The 25,135-nt window shown below is 40.2% G+C and overlaps 2 protein-coding genes across 2 annotated transcripts in view; one reads left to right on the top strand and one right to left on the bottom strand.

Moving 5' to 3' along the window:
* Positions 1-172: 172 nt before the first annotated feature.
* SPARCL1 (SPARC like 1) overlaps positions 173-25,135 on the bottom strand; it is a 54,005-nt gene continuing 29,042 nt past the window's right edge. The window contains exons 3-11 of the mRNA XM_030865711.2: positions 20,272-20,442; positions 18,908-19,885; positions 17,549-17,621; positions 16,483-16,601; positions 16,132-16,252; positions 14,507-14,643; positions 12,175-12,323; positions 11,187-11,335; positions 173-632 (exon numbers count right to left, since the gene is read on the bottom strand). Of these exons, the coding sequence (XP_030721571.1) occupies positions 604-632; positions 11,187-11,335; positions 12,175-12,323; positions 14,507-14,643; positions 16,132-16,252; positions 16,483-16,601; positions 17,549-17,621; positions 18,908-19,885; positions 20,272-20,442 (1,926 nt within the window). The 3' untranslated portion in view covers positions 173-603. The remainder of the gene's footprint in view (positions 633-11,186; positions 11,336-12,174; positions 12,324-14,506; positions 14,644-16,131; positions 16,253-16,482; positions 16,602-17,548; positions 17,622-18,907; positions 19,886-20,271; positions 20,443-25,135) is intronic.
* DSPP (dentin sialophosphoprotein) overlaps positions 23,495-25,135 on the top strand; it is a 107,098-nt gene continuing 105,457 nt past the window's right edge. The window contains exon 1 of the mRNA XM_030865709.2: positions 23,495-23,877. The gene's annotated coding sequence lies outside the window, so the exon portion shown is untranslated. The remainder of the gene's footprint in view (positions 23,878-25,135) is intronic.

Here is a 25,135-nt window from a genome sequence, read left to right as displayed (position 1 = left end):
CTACCATTTAACAACTGAATATTTGTTTCCCATAAGAAACAGCTCCCCAACCACTCATACTTTTTTTTTTAAGCAGTAGGGTCTAGAAAGCATGATTATAGTTTGATATGAAGTATGAGCCCTGGGTTGGTCTTTCACATATAATTGTTCAAGTAAATGACTGGAAATAAACTTGAGTAAACATTTGGATTTTTATTAGGATATTAAGATACTGAAAATAACACACATCAACAACAAAGAGGCTTATTTCACTTTTTTGAAGTGCACATGGTATTATGGACAAAATGAATTATTATTTTTTTGAGTTTTATAATCTTTAAGTATCTCATAAATGGATGCAGAGAGTGATGAGTTAAACTCCTGTTCACAAACAGTATACAATATTTTGTGTATATTGACTTTACTTAATTTTAAAGTTTTATTTCCAAAGTTAATGTTAAATGCCTGGTGCATATACTGTTATCAAGCAGTTACTCTCATTGTCGTCTCAGACATGCAAGCATTTTGCTAAATATAAATCTACAAGTATCACACTGCATATACTTCAGAAGTGGTCAGAACAAAGGAGGAGGCTGGGTAGTTTGAGTTCTTTCAAATCTTAATTCAAAACAGGAGATTTTCATCTATGTCTTCTGTAAAAAACAAAAACAAAACATACTTTTAGAAAGTAGCCAGAGCAGTAATATAAACAATGTTAGAGTAGGGGATCAGAGAACCCATCAATAAGGGGGTACGATGGTGGTTCTCAATCCTGGTAGGGCGTCAACATCACCTGTGAAGCTTTAAGAACTATATATCCTTGGGCCTCACTCCTGCCCCACCCCGAATCAGCATCCCCATGGGTGGGCCAATGGCATGTATACATTTAGAAAGCTCTGCAGGTAGTTCTGATGTAGGGTTGAGAACCACTGATAGAGGAGGTTGAGGGGAAACCAGGCAAGTGCCAAGTATACTAATCTGTAAGGGTTGCTAAAATATAACCAAAATAAATAGAAGTATAGTGCCAGTTATATCAAATTTCCAATCAAGTAATTGTAAAAGAACTTGTTGCCACACTAATGGAAGAAGACAGCATCCTCTGGGGGATATAAGACCATTCCTTAGCATAGTGGCCCACCCTTACTCAATAATTCTTGAACAGATACCTAAAGCAGATTAATCTGAAGCATACTACCCCGTCTGGGACACCAAGTAGTTTTCCTGCCCAGTGTAAGTTTTCCTCTTGCCCCAAGAGAGGGACAGATTACAGACTTTTGCTGTATTTCTTGTGAGCACTGGCTTCACTTGTAAAGTAGGGATAATAGTCTTCTTACTTATAAATTTACTCATATTTGCACTCATACGTTTTGTCTTCTTTTTTTTATATTAAATTAAATTGATTTATTTTTATACGGCAGGTTCTTATTAGTTAATCTACTTTATACGTATTAGTGTATATTTGTCAATCCTAATCTCCCAATTCATCCCACCACACCACCAACACCCCCTGCTTTCCCCCCTTGGTGTCCACACGTTTGCTCTCTACATCTGTGTCTCTATTTCTGCCTTGTAAACCGGTTCATCTGTACCATTTTTCTAGATTCCACGTATATGCATTAATATACAATATTTGTGTTTCTCTTTCCGACTTACTTCACTCTGTATGACAGTCTCTGGGTCCATCCACATCTCTACAAATGACCCAATTTCGTTCCTTTTTATGGCTGGGTAATATTCCATTGTATACATGTACCACATGTTTATCCATTCATCTGTCGATGGGTATTCAGGTTGCTTCCATGTCCTGGCTATTGTAAATAGTGCTGCATTGAACATTGGGGTGCATGTGTCTGTTTGAATTATGGTTTTCTCAGGGTATATGCCCAGTAGTGGGATTGCTGGATCACATGGTAATTCTATTTTTAGTTTTTTAAGGGAACTCCATACTGTTCTCCATAGTGGCTGTATCAATTTACGTTCCCACCAACAGTGCAAGAGGATTCCCTTTTCTCCACACCCTCTCCAGCATTTGTTGTTTGTAGATTTTCTGATGACGCCCATGCTAACCAGCGTGAGGTGATACCTCATTGTAGTTTTGATTTGCATTTCTCTAATAATTAGTGATGTTAAGCAGCTTTTCATGTGCCTCTTGGCCATCTATATGTCTTCTTTGGAGAAATGTCTATTTAGGTCTTCTGCCCATTTTTTGATTCATTTGTTTATTTTTTTGATATGAGCTTCATGAGCTCAATATCCACTTCTTTCCATTACTCTAGGAGGTGGGCCAAAAAAGATCTTGCTGTGATATATGTCAAAGAGTGTTCTTCCTGTGTTTTCCTCTAAGAGTTTCATAGTGTCCAGTCTTACATTTAGGTCTTTAATCAATTTCGAGTTTATTTTTGTGTATGGTGTTAGGGAATGTTCTACTTTCATTCTTTTACATGTGGCTGTCCAGTTTTGCCAGCACCACTTATTGAAGAGACTGTCTTTTCTCCATTGTATATCCTTACCTCCTTTGTCATAGATTAGTTGACCATAGGTGCATGGGTTTATCTCTGGGCTTTCTATCCTGTTCCATTGATCTATATCTCTGTTTTTGGACCAGTAACATATTGTCTTGATTACTGTAGCTTTGTAGTGTAGTCTGAAGTCAGTGAGTCTGATTCCTCCAGCTCCGTTTTTTTCCCCTCAAGATTGCTTTTGTGTCTCCATACAAATTAAAAAATTTTTTGTTCTAGTTCTGTAAAAAACGCCATTGGTAATTTGATAGGGATTTCATTCAATCTGTAGAATGCTTTGGGTAGAATAGTCATTTTCACAATATTGATCCTTCCAGTCCAAGAACATGCTATATCTCTCCATCTGTTTGTGTCATCTTTGATTTCTTTCATCAGTGTCTTATAGTTTTCGGAGTACAGGTATTTTACCTCCTTAGGTAGGTTTATTCCTAGGTATTTTGTTCTTTTTGTTGCAATGGTGACTGGGATTGTTTCCTTAATTTCTCTTTCTGATCTTTTATTGGTAGTGTATAAGAATGCAATGAAGAACCTTACCAAATTCATCGATCAGCTCCAGTAGTTTTCTGGTGGCATCTTTAGGATTTTCTATGTATAGTATCACGTCATCTGCAAACAGTGACAGTTTTACATCTTCTTTTCCAATTTGGATTCCTTTTATTTCTTTTTCTTCTCTGATTGCCATGGCTAGGACATCCAAAACTATGTTGAATAACAGTGGCGAGAGTGAACATCCTTGTCTTGTTCCTGATCTTAGAGGAAATGCTTTCGGTTTTTCACCATTGAGAATGACGTTTGCTGTGGGTTTGTCATATATGGCTTTTATTATGTTGAGGTAGGTTCCCTCAATGCCCACTTTCTGGAGAGTTCTTATCATAAATGGGTGTTGAATTTTGTCAACAGTTTTTTTTCTGCATCTATTGAGATGATCATATGGTTTTTATTCTTCAATTGGTTAATATGGTTTTTCACATTGATTGATTTGTGTACATTGAAGAATCCTTGCATCCCTGGGATAAATCCTCCTTGATCATGGTGTATGAATCTTTTAATGTGCTGTTGGATTCCGTTTGCTAGTATTTTGTTGAGGATTTTTGCATCTATATTCATCAGTGATATTGGTTTGTAATTTTCTTTTTTTGTAGTATCTTTGTCTGGTTTTAATATCAGGATGATGGTGGCCTTGTACAACGAGTTTGGGAGCATTCCTTCCTCTGCAGTTGTTTGGAAGAGTTTGAGAAGGATGGGTGTTAGCTCTTCTCTAAATGTTTGATAGAATTCACCTGTGAAGTCATCTGGTCTTGGACTTTTGTTTGTTGGAAGATTTTTAATCACAGTTTCAATTTCATTACTTGTGATTGGTCTGTTCATGTTTTCTATTTCTTCCTGGTTCAGTATTGGAAGGTTATACCTTTCTAAGAATTTGTCCATTTCTTCCAGATTATCCATTTTAGTAGCATAGAGTTGCCTGTAGTAGTCTGTTATGATGCTTTGTATTTCTGCAGTGTCCGTTGTAACTTCTCCTTTTTCATTTCTAATTTCATTGATTTGAGTCCTCTCTCTCTTTTTCTTGATAAGTCTGGCTAAAGGTTTATCAATTTTGTTTATCTTCTCAAAGAATCATCTTTTAGTTTTATTGATCTTTGCTATTGTTTTCTTTGTTTCTATTTCATTTATTTCTGCTCTAATCCTTATGATTTCTTTCCTTCTACTAACTTGTTTTTTCTTGTTTTGTTCTTCTTTCTCTAATTGCTTTAGGTGTAAGGTTAGATTGTTTATTTGAGATTTTTCTTGTTTCTTGAGGTAGGTTTGTATTGCTATAAACTTCCCTCTTAGAACTGCGTTTGCTGCATCCCAAAAGTTTTGGATCATCGTGTTTTTGTTGTCATTCGTCTCTAGGTATTTTTTGATTTCCTCTTTGATTTCTTCAGTTATCTCTTGGTTATTTAGTAATGTATTGTTTAACCTCCATGTGTTCGTGGTTTTTACGTTTTTTTCCCTGTAATTGATTTCTAATCTCATAGTGTTGTGGTCAGAAAAGATGCTTGATATGATTTCAATTTTCTTAAATTTACTGAGACTTGATTTGTAACCCAAGATGTGACCTATCCTGGAGAATGTTCCACGTACACTTGAGAAGGAAGTGTTATCTGCTGTTTTCGGATGGAATCTCCTATAAATATCAATTAAATCTATCTGGTCTATTGTGTCATTTAAAGCTTCTGTTTCCTTATTTATTTTTGTTTTGGATGATCTGTCCATTGGTGAACGTGGGGTGTTAAAGTCCCCTACTACTATTGTGCTACTGTCGATTTCCCCTTTTATGGCTGTTAGCATTTGCCTTATGTATTGAGGTGCTCCTATCTTGCATGCATAAATATTTACAGTTGTTTTATCTTCTTCTTGGATTGACCCCTTGATCATTATATAGTGCCCTTCTTTGTCTCTTGTAATAGTCTTTATTTTAAAGTTTAATTTTTCTGAAATGAGAATTGCTACTCCAGCTTTCTTTTGATTTCCATTTGCATGGAATATCTTTTTCCATCCCCTCACTTTCTGTCTGTACTTGTCCCTAGGTGTGAAGTGGGTCTCTTGTAGACAGCATATATATGGGTCTTGCTTTCGTATCCATCAGCCAGTCTATGTTTTTTTTTTGGAGCATTTAATCCATTTACATTTAAGCTAATTATTGATATGTATGTTCCTATTACCATTTTCTTAATTGTTTTGGCTTTGCTATTGTAGGTCTTTTCCTTCTCTTGTGTTTCCTGCCTAGAGAAGTTCCTTTAGCATTTGTTGTAGAGCTGGTCTGGTGGTGCTGAATTCTCTTGGCTTTTGGTTGTCTGTAAAGTTTTGATTTTTCCATCGAATCTGAATGAGATCCTTGCCGGCTACAATCTTGGTTGTAGGTTTTTCCCTTTCATCACTGTGAATATATTGTGCCACTCCCTTCTGGCTTGTAGAGTTTCTGCTGAGAAATCAGTTATTAACCTTATGTACATTCTCTTGTATGTTGTTTGTCATTTTTCCCTTGTTGCTTTTAATAATTTTTCTTTGTCTTTAATTTTTGTCAGTTCGATTGCTATGTGTCTTGGCATGTTTCTCCTTGAATTTATCCTGTATGGGACTCTCTGCACTTCCTGGACTTGGGTGGCTATTTCCTTTCCCATGTTAGGGAAGTTTTCAACTATAATCTCTTCAAATATTTTCTCGGGTCCCCTCTCTCTCTCTCTCTCTCTCGTCTCCTTCTGGGACCCCTATAATGCAAATGTTGGTGTGTTTAATGTTGTCCCAGAGGTCTCTTAGGCTGTCTTCATTTCTTTCTGTTCTTTTTTTCTTTATTCTGTTCCATTGCAGTGAATTCCACCATTCTGTCTTCCAGGTCACTTATCCATTGTTCTGCCTCAGTTATTCTGCTATTGATTCCTTCTAGTGTATTTTTCATTTCAGTTATTATATTGTTCATCTCCGTTGGTTTGTTCTTTAATTTTTCTAGGTGTCTATTCTTTAATTCTTCTAGGTCTTTGTTAAACATTTCTTTCATCTTCTTGATCTTTGCCTCCATTCTTTTTCTGAGGTCCTGGATCATCTTTACTATCATTATTCTGAATTCTTTTTCTGGAAGGTTGCCTATCTCCAGTTCATTTAGTTGTTTTTCTGGGGTTTTATCTTGTTTATTCATCTGGTACATAGCCCTCTGCCTTTTCACCTTGTCTATCTTTCTGTGAATGTGGTATTCATTCCACAGGCTGCAGGATTGTAGTTCTTGCTTCTGCTGTCTACCCTCTGGTGGATGAGGCTACCTAAGAGGCTTGTGCAGGCTTCCTTTTGGGAGGGACTGGTGGTAGGTAGAGCTGGGTGTTGCTCTGGTGGGCAGAGCTCAGAAAAACTTTAATCCGCTTGTCTGCTGATGGGTGGGGATGAGTTCCCTCCTTGTTGGTTGTTTGGCCTGAGGTGACCCTGCAGTGGAGGCTACAGGCCCTTTGGTGGGGCTAATAGCAGACTCTGGGAGGGCTCACGCCTAGGAGTACTTCCCAGAACTTCTGCTGCCAGTGTCCTTGTCCCCATGGTGAGCCACCGCTGCCCCCCGCCTCTGCAGAAGACCCTCCAACACTAGCAGGTAGGTCTGGTTCAGTCTCCTCTGGGGTCACTGCTCCTTCCCCTGGGTCCCAATGTGCACACTACTTTGTGTGTGCCCTCCAAGAGTGGAGTCTCTGTTTCCCCCACACCTGTTGAAGTCCTGCAATCAAATCCCACTAGCCTTCAAAGTCTGATTCTCTGGGAATTCCTCCTCCTGTCGCTGGACCCCCAGGTTGGGAAGCCTGACATGGGGCTCAGCACCTTCACTCCAGTGGGTGGACTTCTGTGGTATAATTGTTCTCCAGTTTGAGTCACGCACCCAGCAGTTATGGGATTTGATTTTATCATGATTGTGCCCCTGCTGCTGTCTCATTGCAGCTTCTCCTTTGTCTGTGGATGTGGTGTATATTTTTTGGTGGGTTCCAGTGCCTTCCTGTCGATGATTGTTCAGCAGTTAGTTGTGATTCCAGTGCTCTTGCATGAGCGAGTGAGGGCACGTCCTTCTACTCCGCCATCTTGCTGTCTTCTTTCTGTTCAGATGAGAGATGTCCCTCCTGTTGACTTGGAGGCTAATCCTCTGCCTGTGCTCAGGATCTCTTCTGATCTCAGAATTCTCCCCTATTTTCCTCTTTTTTTCTTATATCCTCAATCCTTTTTTTTTTTTTAACGGGTCCTTTCTATTAATGTTTAAATATGCTGCATATCCAGCCTTAAGAACAGTGCCTGGTACTATGTAGACCACCAGTAAAGACTTGTTGAAGGAATGAATGCATGAATAAATGATAAGAGCTCAAGCCTCTTATATTCTCAAAAATGCTTCCCTCAACTCTATATCCCTCTCTAGCTCATTCCTGCTTTCAAACCTTCACTCTTTAGCCTTTCTTATCTCCTCTTCTTTCTTATGTGTCTTGCTTCCATCTCTACCTTTCCACAAAAACTGCTCTTCCAAGGCCATCCAGGGTATCCTTATTTCTACGTCCAATGAATATTCTCAGTCTTTTACCTTACTTGACATCTCAGCAGCATTTAGCACTGTGATCTCTTCCTCCTCTTTGAAACACCTCCTTAGATATGGCACTATCCTCTTTTTTTTTTTTTTTTCCTGCGTTACGCGGGCCTCTCACTGTTGTGGCCTCTCCCGTTGCCGGAGCACAGGCTCCGGACGCGCAGGCTCAGCGGCCATGGCTCACGGGCCCAGCCGCTCTGCGGCATGTGGGATCTTCCCGGACCGGGGCACGAACGCGCGTCCCCTGCATCGGCAGGCGGAATCTCAACCACTGCGCCACCAGAGAAGCCCACTATCCTCTTTCCTTTTTTCTTTCAGGAGACTTTTCATTCTGCTTCATGTACTCCTTCTTCCTCCTGTATCCATCATCTAGATGTTGTTCCTTGGTATTCAACCCAAAACCCTTTTCCATGTAACTCAGCACATTTTCCTAAGAAAATTAATTTCCTTCCCTGGTATCAATTATTTTCTGTATGCTCACAATCCCCACATATGTATTTCAATTCCTAAATTCTGTCTTGAAAAGCAGGCCCATATATTCAACTATCTTTTTTTTTCATTTTTATTTTCTTGGCAGTGCTGCACAGCCTGTGGGCTCTTAGCTCCCTGACCAGGGATCAAACCCCCGCCACTTGCATTGCAAGTGCAGAATCTTAACCACTGGACCCCCAGGGAAGTCCCTCAACTATCAGCTGTACGTTGTCACCCAGCGACTTCAAAATTTAATGTGTCCCAGATGGAATTTATCTTTTCCCCCCAAACCTGCTTCTGTTCTTGTGTTTTCTGTCTCAGTGGAAGGTACCTCTCCTCACCCTGCCTGGCCTGTGCCAGGAACCTAGGCATTGTACTTCTCTTCCTCTCAACCTAACTGCCTGCTTCCTGCCTCCACGTATTTCCTATGAAACACTGTCTTATTATTTCTGCATACTGTACATCTTGAATATGTTTATATTCTCAACTATATCTTGAATATATTGATATTTTAAAATATATTGGAATATGTTTACTTTTCTTTTTCCCTACTATAACTGCCCTAATTCAGGTTCTCATCAACTTTTGCCTGGGTTCACCACAACAGTACTCTGGCTTATCCACAGTGTAACCAAAAGAATCTTTCTTAAGTACAAATCCAGTGAAATCACTCCCTTGTTAAAAACCCTTTTGGCATCCTCCAGTACTCTGAGGATAATGTCTTTAACTGGCTTAGTAGGACCTGCATGATGTGACTTATTTCCTCTGTTCGTCTAGCTTGAAAGGTTTTCCTAAAGATTAATGTGGATATATGTTAATCCACAGTATGTCATAGGCACTAAATAAATAAGACTCCTTCACCTCGTAATTGAATCCCATTTTTACACACAAGGAGAATGAGACTTGCTGAGGATGAGTGGCATGCCCTAATTTTCATAGCTAGTTAATAACAGAGCTGGAATATTTGAGCACATCTAGTTCAGAGCAAAGGAGGTTAAAATTCAGGACAACACTGGCTACAATTTATCTTGTCCTGTGGATTTCTCCGTCCTGAGGGAATACATTTGTATGCTTACAGATAGACATTTTTTTTCTCTCCCTAGCTGAATCCCAAAGCAGTAACTTGTTTCCATGTCCTGACTGAATATTTAATATCTGCTTTGCTGGCTTATTGTGTGATAATTGTTTCCCTTCTTCAAAATGTAATCATGGCCAAACCACAGTGAACAAACAAGAACGTTAGGAGCTTTGCGAGTCACAGAATTTAAGCCCTTCCTGCTTCTCCCAGACAACCCCCCAGCACAGGGCCTGAGTAGGCTCATATGCTGAAGAGCTGCCAGAAATTTTGAAAGGAACAGTGAAGTGCAACTGGTTTCCTTAAATGGCCTCTCTTTAAATTTGCCTTTGGATCACTCCTTTAAAATCATGTGCCATATAAAAGGGCATACATAAATATGTCCTGTCCCAGCTAAGTTTTTTTCTTGATAATGGTGGAGGGGAGGGGTCGGGGCAGCTGTCCTTGGGTACATTTTATCTTTTCAACATGGGAATTGGAAAAAACATTGTTAGCCATTTTTAGGGATGTATATGAATTTGTAAGTACTGTGCTTATAGAATAGGTGTTAGAAAGGAAATTGGCATTATTTGCATGAGACTGGGTCTTAATTGCCTGTTAATTTCCTATTGATGTTAATAGGATGTAAACAGTATGGGGTCCGACAGTCTCCACTCTGGCCCCCAATGATCCCCATCTCCTGTGGTCTCCCCCCACATTGTAGCAGGGTTAGACTGTGTGACAAACAGAATATGGCAGAAATATGTCACTTCTGAGATTAGTCCTACAGGGAACTGCGGCTTCTGTCTTGGACTCTCTCTTTCTATCTCTGTCTCTGATCACTTGCTCTGGAGGAAACCAGACACCATGTTATGAGAAGCACCGTGCAAAGGACCACATGGTTAGGAACTGAAGCCTCCTACCAATAGCCATGTAAGTGAGCTTAGAGCAGATCCTAAGGCAGATCCATCCAGGTGAGGTCCTCCCAGATTCCTAATCCTCAGAAACGTTGAGAGAGATTTTAAGCTTCTAATCTTTAAGGTAATTTCTTGTGCAGAAATGGACAACTAATACACAGAACTAGGTGCTTACAAAAAGATTCATTCTTTGCTCATTGCAGTTGTACTTATTTCACAGAATAACACTGTAGAGGAAAAGGACCTTTTCTGCTTATCTATTTATCAGTAAATAACTAAATCCTCATATTCCAACTCTTTCTTTCCAATTTCAAGCCATCATACATATGCATAAAGAATATTTTTAGAGTGAAGTTCACACAAGTTACCTCTTTTGGGGAAACTCTGACCTTTGATGAACTTACGTTTCTTTATTTCTTGGCTGCATAGTCATCCTACGTATACGTATGTCGTGAACACATGGGTAAAACCTCTGCTTTAGAGATTTGATGTTCATTGTTGATTTACATTCTGTGAGCAGTTTTGATTGCTCATTGTTTGAACACCTTTCATATCTCGATTATTAAAAAACAGCCTTGCTCATAAAAATCAACTGTAACTTAGGAAAAGAAAAGGAAGTACATTAAGACATAACCTAGCAAAACAAATGTCTAAATTTAAATTCCTCCGCTGCAGGGGAATTCCTTTTGGATTAAAGGAATAACACCTGGGCACAACAGGTGACAATCTTCAGTGTGTTGGTAATCAATTCTAAGATTCTTCTGGCATCTCCCATTTTCAGGATCAAGCTTGCTGTTTTACTCTTCACATGTGATTTTTTTAAAGTTTGGCCCAATACTCAGGTTAAGGAAGGATATAAAGTCCTTCCTTCCTTCCGTAGAAAGGTAGCCTTCGGAGATTTGGTGCAGCTCTCTGGATTCACATCACTTTCTTAGGCTTAGCCAATTTCTGAGACCTCAGTGCAGTTACCCCTTAAATATTTACCCTTGCTACACTTTGAAACAGAGATCATAAAGGGAGTAAGAAATAACCTTGCAGTCTGCCACCTTGTGGTCTCTAGGTTTCAATTTGAACACACAGCAGGACCTGTCTATGAGAGCTGCAGGCTTAGGGCTTATCTGGAGAAGAGGACACCCCCCTCCCTGGGCTGATGATGAATTTACCTTCTTTAATTTCAAAGCAGTGACCCCACTCCTCCAGGGTGATGTGCTTATCCTTGTTGGGGTCACACTCTTCAAAGAAGCGCGTTATGCAGTGTTCCAGGGGCACCAGAGATGCCCGCAAAGGAGCGAGCTCAGAGTGGGTCAAGACCCTGCAATGAGATAAATGGCAGCCAATTAACTGGGTTACTAACTTGTGTATGAAGAGCCAACTCTTACGACCACCAAGGGCATTTTTCTTCCCCAAGGCTGCTGAGGACGGCAAATAAGGCGTGCGTTCATGAAGAGCTACAAATGAAATAAATGATCTGTGGGTAAGACAGACAGCTTTTGGGATGTCAGTTCATAAGGTTTCCTTCTTCCCTAGGAACTCTCGTCCCTCCACCCTAAATTTATAGGGCTGCATCCCAACAATCATGTTTATACAACCTGGCTCTTACCACTGGCCGTACCGGATCATTCCAGACGTAGGTGCTTAATCCAACTGGGGCCAATCAGATTAGCTTCAGAATTTAGGATCAAGAATGAGGAAGAGTGGAAAGAGCCTCTCGGGAGGCTGAACCCTAACATGGAAACTTGGGAGCTTGTGGAATTGTGGCCATATTCTGTTATGGTCAAAGCAGCACTTTTCTTTTTTTCTTAAATTTTTTGGATGTGGACCATTTTTAAAGTCTTTATTGAATTTGTTACAATATTGCTTCTGTTGTATGTTTTGGTTTTATGGCCGCGAGGCATGTGGGATCTTAGCTCCCTGCCCAGGGATCAAACCCACACCCCCTGCATTGGAAGGCGAAATTTTAAGCACTGGACGGCCAGGGAAGTCCCTCAAAGCAGCTTTGTGTTTAGACTCATAACCGTATTTGCTTGACATTTCTGTGTTCTAAAATGGAACTCGGAAGTTTCGTAAATCTGTTTAGAATTCTTGGGTACAGATAACTAGACATTGTATCAGGGAGATGACCTAGTTAACGGGAAGGTGGAAAGTGTTTACCTGTCCCTAGGATGTTGATCCAGCTCACTGAACTGCCAGTGTACCGGATACACATACATGTGGTAGTTTTTCTTAAAGTCTCTTAAGAGAAGGTCAAGCGAGTGGTCCCCAGCCAGGAGTCTCTTTTCATCCAGGTAAATTTTCTTGACCTGAGATTAGGAAGGGAGATGATCATTAGAGAATCAGACAAGTGTAATGGAATTATCACTTGCTAAACTTTACTTGAAGAGTATTCCTCACATGACAGAGGAAAACAAACCCAGAATGTTATTTGAGAACAAATTACATGCCTTCTAATCAACACTACAGCTTTCTGCATAGAATAACAGCTAACATTTAAAAAACCCTGGGGTTTTCAGAAGAAATTTAAGACTTTGTTTGATCTTTTAACCAAGTGATGTTCCTCATATTTCTTAAAACTATGAAAAGGTTTTAATGAAAAGGGCTGAACGGACCTAGACAAAATTGTTCATTTGTTGGTGAAAAGTTCTGTTCTTCCCCACTGGCATACTCCATTCTTTTTTTTTTTATTATTATTAATTAATTAAACTTATTTTTGGCTGCATCAGGTCTTAGTTGAGGCACGTGGGCTCTTCGTTGTGGTACGCAGGCTTCTCTCTAGCTGTGGCGTGGGCTCTGCAGCTGTGGCGTGCCAGTTCCAGGGTGCATGGGCTCTGTAGTTTGCGGCACTCGGGCTCTAGTTGAGGCGTGTGAGCTCAGTAGTTGTGGCGCGCGGGCTTAGTTGCACCGTGGCATGTGGGATCTTAGTTCCCTGACCGGGGATCAAACCTGCGTCCCCTGCATTGGAAGACGGATTCGGTTCTTTACCCCTGGACCACCGGGGAAGTCCTGGCATACTCCATTCTTAATCCTTTATGTATTTCCATCCAGTGCCTGCTGCGGCTCAGGTCAGCCCTGGCATGATGCTGCTTGACACCCCTATTGAAATTTCCCTGTTTTGTATCTAATGCTCTCAAGGCTGTCTGTGGCCATGTGTTGTTAAAGAGAGAGGATAGAAATTATTTAGGGGCAATGCATATAAAACTACCGGCTTGTGACGTTACCAATTAGTGCACTGAGTAACTGAAAGCAATCAGAACAGAACTTCTACTTGTTCTCATGAACACATCTACCAATTTCCCTCCTTGTCACCATGCGTGAAATTCCTTCGCTCCTCATCTACTAAGCCCAGCCGCTCACTGGTGCTCAGAAGCTCACCCCTTCTCATCTACTCAAGAATACCCTGTGGCAGTTGGGCACCCTTCCTTCTTTACTGGATTATTTCCAGAGGCATACAAACATCCTCTGTCACCTCCCGCTGGTAGATACGACCCTTGAACTCACATTCCTGTCCACCTGCCACCCATTTCACTTTTCCCCTTTACAGCAAAGTGTCTTCTCTACTTGCTGCTTTTACATCATTCCTCCTATTCTCTTTCGAACCCTATCCATTCAGGCTTTTCTCTTGCAAAAACAACTCCTGTCATGGTCAACTATGACTGTCATGTGCCAAATCAGGGGCCAACTCTCAGTCCCCATCTTAACAACCTGTAAACAGCATTTGACACAGTTAATGCACACCCTCCTACATGTTTTATTTTTTTCTTTATAGCATGTTTCATGCCACCTGACATAACATATTTGCATAAATGTTTATTTTCATGTATTTATACATTTGCATGTATGTTCATATTTGCATACATGTATATATAAGTATATATCATCTCTTTGCCTAGAATGTAGGCTCATGAAGGCAGAGATTTTTGTTTGGTCCCTTGCTGTATTTCCAGCATGTAAATCAATTCCAGGTACCTGGTATACACTCAATAACTATCTGATGAATGAATTTTCCCTGGGAACTTCTAGGATTAATATTCTGCACTTTTTTTTTTTTTTATTCTGCACTTTTTAATCTTAATATATTACTGACATTGTTAATAATGGATTTCCCTTATATCATAAATCTATGTCTGGCCTATAAAGGCAAAAAACATGTTTAGATTTAAATAATATGCCTGGGCCTGAACATATAAATGCTGAACTGAGGTTCATTTTGGTCAACAGAGTTTGCTCTAGGAATGAGTTCAAGAGCTCTTACTCAGGCCCCTGCCCTGCCTGTACAAATCGGGTGGTTTGGCTGTGTCCCAAGCTTTGAGGCGTGAATAATGACCACTACTATTCTGTTAATCCATGGGTGTTAACTAGGTGGGGTTTCTGATATGCAGAGGAAGGGCTGATATACCCCTCCCCCTCCACCCCGCCCCGTCCCCTGACGCTTTTTTCCTCAAGCTCTGTAGACAGACGCTTAGGTAGCTGGCCGTGGATAACTTACTTTATTTCTCTGCTTCTCATTTAGATATCCAGCGTGCTCAGGGTTAGGTTCATAAAGCTGCATGAGGATATTCTTGAGCCAGTCTCTCATCCTTAGAGGAAACTGGTTCACTTCAAAGTCCGTACAAGCAGGAATAGCTGTTCCAGGCAGAAAGTAAATTGATTTTAATTTGGGGGTCTTACTCCGGTCCCAAGGAAAGTCCTCATAACAGGATGCTTGACAACTTCCGGTGACTGACAGCATCCTCACTGCCCCTCCATCACAACAGTGGTCCTTAACCCTGGCACCATAGCAGAATTGCCAGGAGTGTTTTAAAAACATACCAGATGCCAGCTTCCTTTCAAAGAAATCCTGATTTGATTGATCTGGGTGGAGCCTGGGCATCAGGGTGTTTTAAAAGGCTCCAGAAGCAATTGTGATGTGCAGCCAGGGCTGAGAACCACTACTCTAGAATCAGAGAGTTGGAATTCAGAGGTGGAGGTCACAAGAGCTATTTATTAGGAGAAAAGGCAGCAGTTAGCTTATACTGTGGAAATAATGTTAAATCTCAGTGGCTTAAAGGAACAAACATATTTTTCAGGTTTATTGAAATATAACTGACATACCACACTGTAAGTTTAAGGTGTGCAGCATAATGACTTGACATCCATATATTGTGTAATGATTACCACAGTAATCATTAGTTTAGTTAAACATTTGTAACCTCATATAGTTAACTTGAGTTTTTTATTTCCTTGTGGTGAGAACTGTCAGGATCTACTCTCTTAGCAACTTTCAAATATACCATATACAGCAGTGTTGACTAGTATGTCGTACATCACATCAAACGTTTATCTCTCCATCCTGCTGCATGTCCCCTGTAAGTTGGCAGGAGAGCTCTGCTCCTCTGTCTCTCTGGGGCTCAGGATGGGGGAGACACCGCCATTCAGCATCATCTCAACACGAGGTGAAGACGGCATGGAGAGCCATACACAGCTCTTAAATGCTCTGTCCAGAGCTCCCATGGATGACTTTTGCTCGCATTTCACTGGACAAAGCAACTCATATGGCTGCATCTAACATCAAGGGGGCTGAGAAACGGAATCCTCTCATGTGTCTGGAAAGACAGGAGAGGTTAGTGAGCACTGCTAATGTGGAGAATCACTTAGCGACCAGGAGATCCAAACACAATTGAGAGTATCCTGGGGAAGGAAGACAATTTCAAAAACTTCTGGAGGACTATGCTGTCACTAAAACTTCTTGGCAAAGGCTTCGCTTTTGGAAAAGGACGACTAATTTAACAAAATTCCAATGATTCATCTCAGTTATTAAGCGGATAACATTATCATAGTGGTTCTGAACGCTGACTGCACATTAGAATTGTCTTGGTTACTTTGAAAACAAGTGAAAAAACAATGCCAAGGTTCCAACCCAGTCCAATTAAATCAGAATCTCTTACAGTTAAAGCCTGGACATTATTCTTCTAATTTTTAAAAAAGTCTTCCCAGTTATTTTAATGTGCAGCCTGGATTCAGAACTACATTAACTTTTTGCTATTGTCGCCTGCATATATATGAGTACCTATATATATGTATATAATTCAGATTCATCCAAAACACTTTCAGCAGTGGTGGTTAGACTCTTACATTTGCAGGCTCCAAAGTAATCTAGCTGCAGTTGGTGCCCCTTTTTGGTCCCCTCCAATCTGCACTTAGTAGCAAAGAGATGGCAGGAGCTGGCGTAGGTCTGATTGTCAGTGCCGCAAACCTAAGAAAGACAAGTAGGAGAAAAACCTCAGGCTTGGGGATGTTCATTGGGAAAACACTCTGTTCCTTAAAGTCTAATGAACTACTGTTTCTATTGACTGTTGTTTAAATATTAGATGATAACCTGGGCATTCACTTTTCTCTTTAACAAAAGATTTCAACTGCAAATTACTTTCATTCAAATCACTAACTGTTTGATGTCCCTTAAAGACCATTTTGTAGAAGCCTTACTTGGTCAAGGAGTTTTGTAGGAGGACAAGTCGCTGGATCTTGGCAAGCACAGTGGGGTTTTCCCTGTTGATCAGTCTTGCAGACGTGTCCTCTTTTACACTGGAAGCTCATGCAAGAATCTAACAGAAAAGTTTAGACAGGAAACATGGACAAAGCTAAAGTGAGTACGTAAACTCAAATTCATCCAGACAGTTCCATTTCCATGACTAAGAGAAAATTTGGGAAAACATTAGAAGCCTTTTTAATGGACGCGTTAATTTTCAGGTGGGACCCTCGGGCTCCAGACTATTTTGCATAATAGTCTAGATTTCTTTGCAGTTTGGATTGGGGATCTAAAAAGAACAAACAACTTTTCTTGACCTGCCGGCAATGGTCATAGTCTGACGTCTACAGAGCAGTGCTGTGCAAGTTGGCCAAAAGTTAAATAAGCCATGAGAATTTTTATGGTTGAAATTCAAAATTTTGTGATTGGGGTATGTGATTAAGAATTAGGTTTTGGGGGCTTCCCTGATGGTGCAGTGGTTGAGAGTCCGCCTGCCGATGCAGGGGACACAGGTTCGTGCCCCGGTCCGGGAAGATCCCACATGCCGCAAAGTGGCTGGGCCCGTGAGCCATGGCCGCTGAGCCTGTGCGTCCGGAGCCTGTGCTCCGCAATGGGAGAGGCCACAACAGTGAGAGGCCCGCGTACCGCAAAAAAAAAAAAAAAAAAAAAAAAAATTAGGTCTTTATTAAATATGAGATCTCAATTCTAAGTTATGGATTTGAGTGTAAATAAGGTAGAATCAATTTTTCTTCTTCGAAGCAAAAGGACTTAGAGAAAAAGAATTCTAGCTTTTGCAGTAACATTGCAACCGGATTTCCAGTTTGTAAACACAGTTACCACAGTTGTAGATCAAATGTGCACACGAGAATGTCAACAATTTATGGGAGCATTTCCTTGGGGAGGAATGGGGAGAGGAAAAATTCTGTGCAGTAGTCACAGATGATGGCGTGGGGATAGCGCAACATAGCCTATTCCGTCTCTCTCCTCATATAGTCACAGACTGCTTGCTTAGCCCATACTCACCGACACTGTGCACCCTTGTGTTGCCTTCAGTTGAACGATCATCTTCATTCAGTGAGCTTTCTGCTTTCTTGGCCTTTATAATAACAAGAGCAGAAGTTGAAGTCTATTTTAGGGAAAGCCTTTACATAATTTATATTTCCACTGTGCGTACCTTCACAGAGTTTTTCATACTCCGATCGTTTCAGATCTCAGAAGGAGAAGACACCAGCCGCAGCCATGGAAATAGACAGTAACCCTCTGAGAACAGGAGCCATTTCTATCTTTATGAACTGGGTTCAGTGCTATATCTCTGGGGATTACCCAATAAACATTGGAACTAACATCAGAAGCGAAGTTGGAACCTCCCCTTTGGTTTGGGAAAACAGTAGAAATGTGGTATTACCATGTGATTCTATAGTTAAGACATGATTACATTAGTAATCTCTGTGACGCTATTGGGAAACGTTTCTTATGAGGTTTCTAAAATGTAAGAAAACTCCTGCCTTAGAATGGCAGCAGAGTTCTCAGGAATCGAAGTTAGTATTCACCTTGCCCACCAAAAGCTGTGCTACGTGCTCCTGGTGGGTGGCTGCCAGAGTTTTGCATGAAAGCTCCAAATGATTAAACAACCAAATTGCAATATGTTTCTTCCCTTCCCTCACCCTGTTGCTGTTTCCCGATTATCATTTTGGTGTGTGTTTGCTTCAAAAAGCTGTAGCTGAAGTCTTTGTTCTTTGCCTTTATAGCTAAATCAATAAACATTGCTGGATCTCTTACGTTATTATGTTAGAGGCATTTTGCTAGACATTGGTGATCAACTTGACTATGACCTGGCACCTGCTATCAAGGCATGAGAGCAGCAGTTGTGATGCCTCCCATCCCTCTTATCTATCAGAATTTACCACTCTAGTTAGTGCCAGGGACGTTCAACTGCCGGTATCTGCATCTCTGTGCCTGGAAAACCACGACACTCTATGTGGCCTGCCCAAGGACAGACTGGAAGTGCTGGGGAATTCACACCTCTCCTAGTAATCCTCAGCTTCTATAAAAGCCATAGGTCCCTCACTCTCCAAAGGGGCTAATTCAGAGGAATGTGCTTTCCATGGCTTTAATTATGTACGGTTGATTAGCTTCCTTTGTTCCCTGAACTTCTCAAACAAACTGCACTAAAATCCAGGATATGCTTCTAGGGGAACCCAAATAAAACAGGCATTTTCAGACTAATGATGGAGATGTAGAGAAAAATAAATAATTATAATATATTTTAGTAACGTACTAAGAGATGAGCACAAGGGATTGCAGGAGCACAGAGAAAGGTCATGGCTATTGTTTGAAAAGCTAACCACTTTATCGGACAAGCATCATTGTAAACAATCTCACCCCTCGGTTTTCTACAGGTTCGCTGGTATCTACATTCTCATTCTCACGTGCTTTTTCTCTTTGCTCCTCATAGTTAATGTGATAGTAATTGGATTGAGCTCTTTCATTCTCCAGGAAAGCCTCGCTTGGGTTGAAGTACTCCTCACTCGCATTGTGCCTGGGGCCATCGTCGCCGTCATCATCAGTCCCATGATTTCTGGGCATGATGTTACCATCCGTAGGCTCCACCAGCAAAGGCTCAGAAAGAGTCTTTTTGTCCATCTCCTCATGGTTGCTGATAACTTCAAGGCCAGGCTGTGCTTCTCGGCTCTGCCATTCTTTATCTTGATTGGGCTTACTGATTTTTGATGCAGTTTCCTCTTCCATCTCTGCATTAGAGTTTTCCTCTTCTTGTTCTTGGCCGCCCTGTTCAAATTCATCTTTCTGCATCTTGCTTACTTGAGTTGGTTGATAGGACTCTTCCAAAATACCATCAGACCGTGTACTGTCTTCTTCCTGATTGCTGGTAGAATGCTGCTCAGGAACCTCTCTCTCCCTTTCTTGGTTATCATTGTGGGTACCAATTTTACCTGACTCTTCCTCATCTCCATTTGGGATGTTTGGACCCTGCTCTTGGTTTCCTTGAACACTTAGGTCTTGACTCTGTTTGCTGCTCCCGTTCAACTGAGGATGTGGGTCATTTATAGGTGGTTCTTGGTTTTCCTCTGTCTCTGTGATGCTTTCTTGTTGATTAGAATCTACAGTGGGACTAACATCATGACCAAGGAATCTCTCGGGGAGCTTTTCCTTTGGAGGCTCACTCATATCTTCTTTAAGGTCCAGTGTACCTTCAGTTGGTGTATACTCCAAATTCTCAATTAAGTCACTTTCACTTTTCTCTTCATCCTGTAATCCCGGGTGTTGGCTGTAACTCTGGTCCTGATCTGCTGACTGGTCATGGTTTTCCTCCTCTGACTTTAGCACTGAAGATTTTTCAGGCTAAAAAGAAAAAAGTTTATCCTTGAAACAAATGATTATGTCATATCTACATCATATTTACAATTCATAAGCCAACATTGAATATTTCTTAATTCTTTTTCTTCACATAATGTCTTATAAACTTACTTTTGATGTTCTTCACATTCGATAGCTACAAGTTTAACCTGAACTTGAATTTTTTGAAATAAAACAGTTATGTAACACTTCAACCCAAGAAGTAAAACTCATTAATCCTCACAATTCTGTTAGAGATTGGAGGCAGTTGATGTGATCATCATCTTAAAAAAATTAAACTTAGAGTGAATCAGGTAGTCTCTTTGACAACGCTTTAGAATTGAGACCTTGAGAGACAAAAGTCTGTACTAGTATAACCATGTTACTTTTACCTTATGAGTGGGATGGTCTTCTATGGATACTTCAGTTTCATTTTCTGCATCTTCAGCCCTTACAGTGGGGATTGCAGTGTGCTCAGATGTTACCAACATTTCAGCCTGTTGGAAGGAACTCAAGGAATCAGCAGTTGGGTTGGAATGATCAGATAGGAACCTTGCTTGTGTCTGAAAAAAATTAAAAACTGGTTTGTTATTCATGCCTAAATGTTAAAAATTTCTAGCTACTTTTTTCTTGTCATCATTGTTAGTAGTAATATATTTCATTTATACATCAGTTAAAAGATATTCTCTAGAATTTTTAAAGATACAAGCAAATAGTCAGAATATAATCTTAAGTGAAAACAAAATCCCAATCATGATGAAGAAAAAGTTATATATGCAGAGAATGGGGGAAGATAGGGCCAAAATGATTTCAATAATAGCAACCTTTGATTTTTGGAATTATTTTCTGTGTTTTTCAAACTTTTACAAAGCGTTTGTACTTTATAATTTTGAAAAATGTTGTTTAGCATAAAGTTGAAATCAAATTAACCATAGGCTATAGCACTGTGCATTTTCTTAAATTAACTTTTAAGTACTCACTGATAATTAGCAGGAAAAGTTATAAACCCTTTATTCAATATTTGCGTACTTTCCTAACTCTATCAGTCTTATATTCATCAGGAAATCATGTAGTAAAAAAATAATTTAATCTTGAACTAATTGAAAAACTGTATGAAACAGGACACCAAGTCTAGTAGGGCTGAACAGCTATGGAGTATTATTTCCTTTACAGGAATAGCTCTATTTCTAGCAAGACTGGAGGCATAGATGAAGAACTGGGCGGTGATACATGATGGAGAAGTTGAACAACTGGACGTAGAGATAAGAGACCTTCCTTCAAGTCTTGACTCTGCTATTTACTATGTGTGGTGGTTTGACAAATTGTTCATCTGTACTCTCTCATCTCTCAAGGTGAGGTGAGCAGAAATATCAAGCTAAGGCTATGTATACAAGACATTTTGTGAATTTTAAGGGGTAACCCAAGTGAAAAATTACTATAGCTAGTAGTAATATCACACAGTGGTAATAATATGAACTGTCTGATATCTTAGGCAGGTATTCATCACAGATCTTTATTAGAGAGATACTGTGAACACTCATGTCAGACAGGTCCAGGTATAAGTATAAAACTCAGGTTTTATTTGAATTGACTTGTCTTTACTCCATTACCAGGTCCTGTAGTGCTGATTATATAGTGTAAAGAAAGTCATGGAGTACAGGATTTTATTGATTGATTTAATTTTAAAGTGAAATATAAATTACTTTTTTAAAGTTTTTATTTCATATTGGAGTATAGTTGATTAACAATGTTGTGTTAGTTTCAGGTGTACAGCAAAGTGATTCAGTTATACATATACATGTGTCTATTCTTTTTCAAATTCTTTTCCCATTTAGGTTGTTACATAATATTGAGCAGAGTTTCCTGTGCTATACAGTAGGTCCTTGTTGGTTATCTATTTTATTCTATTCTATCCTATTCTATTCTATTCTATTCTATTCTATTCTATTCTATTATTTATTTATTTAGTTAGTTTTTGGCCACACCCCACAGCATGTGAGATCTTATTTCCCTGACCAGGGATCAAACCCACGCCTTCTACATTGGAAGGCAGAGTCTTAACCACTGGACTGCTGGGGAAGCCCTATATTGTTTTATTAATTTTTATTGGAGTATAGTTGCTTTACAATGTTGTGTTAGTTTCTGCTGCGCAGCAAAGTGAATACGTATACATATATCCACTCTTTTTAAGATTTCCTTCCCATTTAGGTCACCACAGAGCACTGAGTAGAGTTCCCTGTGCTCTACAGTAGGTTCTCATTAGTTACCTATTTTATACATAGTCGTGTATATATGTCAGTCCCAATCTCCCAGTTCATCCCTCCACCCCCAGGATTTTTTTTAGATGTGGTTTCTTCTCTTGCTTCTTATTACCTTTTCAACTAAAAGGAATAATCATATTTGAAAAAATTTCCAGAGAAGCCATTTTTAAGAGGAGCATGGAGAAAGAACAGTGGCCAGTTTGGCAAGTTGCTGGCAGGGGCCTGATGGAGGACAATAGTGGAGGAGACTTTCTGCTTATTAATGGAGAACTGCTCCCTGTCTCTGCATCCTTCTTCCTCCACTCCCCCTCAGCAAGCTGGAAGAAAGGCAACAGCTTATCTTTCAGAAACACAGCAGCTTATCTTCCAGAAATTTTCAGAAAGTGAAATTCTGTTTCATTATTCTCTCCACATGTAACAACATACCCTCTGGAAATCTGTGTGGTTTCTCCGAACCATACAGAACTCACTTATTTCTGGAGAATTCAGGCAGGCAGGGAAAATGATACAAGATTTTTAACAGGTATATCCTTTGAGAAGCTACTTAGTTTTTTTTTTTTTTTTTTGCAGTACGCAGGCCTGTCACTGCTGTGGCCTCTCCCGCTGCGGAGCACAGGCTCCGGACGTGCAGGCTCAGCGACCATGGCTCACGGGCCCAGCCACTCCGTGGCATGTGGGATCCTCCCGGACCGGGGCACGAACCCGTGTCCCCTGCATCGGCAGGCGGACTCTCAACCACTGCACCACCAGGGAAGCCCGATACTTAGTTTTTTAACACGGGACTGAGTCTATGAAAAAAATTTTCCTAGCAGGGAAACATCTGGAACATGTCTATATGCAGGCGTGTCATTCAAACATTTAGTTCAAAGACCCTTTTGATGCTTGTTTACATAGTGGCAACAGCTGCAAGGGCAAACCGCATTTTCAAGAGAAAACAATGGTCCTGTGGGAACTTCTTTCTGTGCTGAACATATTAATTATTCCACTTCTGTAATTTCAGAGGAGAATTTATAATTACAGCTGGAGTAGCTCCTCGTTGCTTAAGCATGATTCTTAGCAGTGCTCACAAATTCTTTTTTCTAAGAACTACTTGGTCTGGGTGGCATGGTGTTTATCCTTGCTAACACATCTGTCAACCAGAAGCTTTCCAAAAAACAAGGACAGGGACTTCCCTGGTGGTCCAGTTGTAAAGAATTTGCCTTACAATGCAGAGTACACGTGTTCGATCCCTGCTCAGGGAACTAAGATCCCACATGCTGCGGGGCAACTAAGCCTGCGTGTAGCAACTACTGAGCTCACACGCCTCACCTAGAGCCCGTGTGCCGCAAACTACAGAGCCCCCGTGTCCTGGAGCTCGCGCACCACACAACTAGTGAAGAGAAAACCTGCACGCCACAACTAGAGAGAAGCCCATGCACCACAAAGAAAGATCCCGCGTGCTGCAACTGAGACCCGACGCAGTCAAAAATAAATAAAATATATAAATAAATAATAAATAAATCTTTAAACAACAACAAAAGCAAGGACAGACTCTTAGACGTAGTAGAGAGGGAAGGAGAGAAGGAACAAGAGATAAATTGCTTTGTTTATTTCAGGGAGGTTGATTCATCCATTTGGTGAAAAGGAAAAAATGGCACAAATCCTTTAGTCTGATTAAGGATGATACGGATGCTTTGGGAGATATCCAAATGATCGTCCAAGCTACGGTCCCATTAAATCAACAAAGACAACTTTCAGGTATTTTGAGGCTGCTGACATGGTCTCAGATGATCTGATTTGCGTGTGGCTGATTTATTGCAGTGTAAATGGTGGGGCTAGTATATCTGGCTGTGAAGAAAAGAAAGTTCTGGTCCTGTCTGCTTTCAGCATGTTTGCTTGGACGTACCCCCAAGTGTGAGTTAGGAGCTGATTTATGGTTACCATATCATTTCCTGTCCTTAGCCTATTGGGTCTTGCTTTCATTATAGACTCAGAATTTCTCAGCCAGTATGTATTGATCTTGAAGAAAATGCTGCTGGCGAGTGTGGGTATTTGCTCCAAGATTTCTCATACTAATTTCTTAGATTTTTCATATTAGCCTGGTGAGCTTCCATAGGAGAATTTATTTCTTCCTGTTCTCTTTGGTATTTGGGCATATTCCCTGGCTAATAGACTGTTAGTCAACACTTTCAGCTGCGTACTTGTATCTTGTAGAACCTGTTAGCTCTTAAAGAAATATATTTTTTGTCGACCTTTTTTTTGTTGTGTCTCACGGCTTGCGGCATTTTAGTTCCCCAACCAGGGATCGAACCCGGGCCCCCTGCAGTGGAAGCATGGATTCCTAACCACTGGACCACCAGGGAATTCCCAAGAAATATATTTTTTTAAAGTACCTTATTTCCTTTTTACTAGTCATTCATTCCTTGCTTGGGAAAAAAATAATTTGATTAAAATAAAAATGAATTTATCTACAAAACAGAAATAGAGTTACAGATGTAGAAAACAAACTTATGGTTACCAGGGGGCTAAGGTGGGGAAGGGATAAATTGGGAGATTGGGACTGATTTTATATACACACTACTATATATAAAATAGATAACTAATAAGGACCTACTGTACAGCACAGGGAACTCTACTCAGTACTCTGTAATGGCCTATATGGGAAAAGAATCTAAAAAAGAGTGGACATGTGTATATGTATAACTGATTCACTTTGCTGTACGCCTGAAACTAGCACAACACTGTAAATCAACTATACGCCAATAAACATAAAAAAATTAAAAAAGAGAACTTCAAACCATTCTATAAGAACATTTAATTTATTTATTTATTTATTTATTTATTTATTTATTTATTTATTTAGGGAGGGTGGTCCCTGATTTGTTTATTTCTTAAAAATTTAGGGCTATATAAAATCAAAAGCATCTCACAAGTGATATGATTAACATGCTACTAAGTAAATAGCACAAGCTGAAGAACATTTTCTTTTAAATGGAGGATTTCTAAATTGAATATC

This window comes from Globicephala melas, chromosome 5, assembly GCF_963455315.2.
Source record: "Globicephala melas chromosome 5, mGloMel1.2, whole genome shotgun sequence".
In the NCBI taxonomy this organism is placed as follows: domain Eukaryota; kingdom Metazoa; phylum Chordata; class Mammalia; order Artiodactyla; family Delphinidae; genus Globicephala; species Globicephala melas.
Note: the sequence above shows the minus strand (reverse complement) of the source record. Positions and strands in the feature narration are given on the sequence as shown.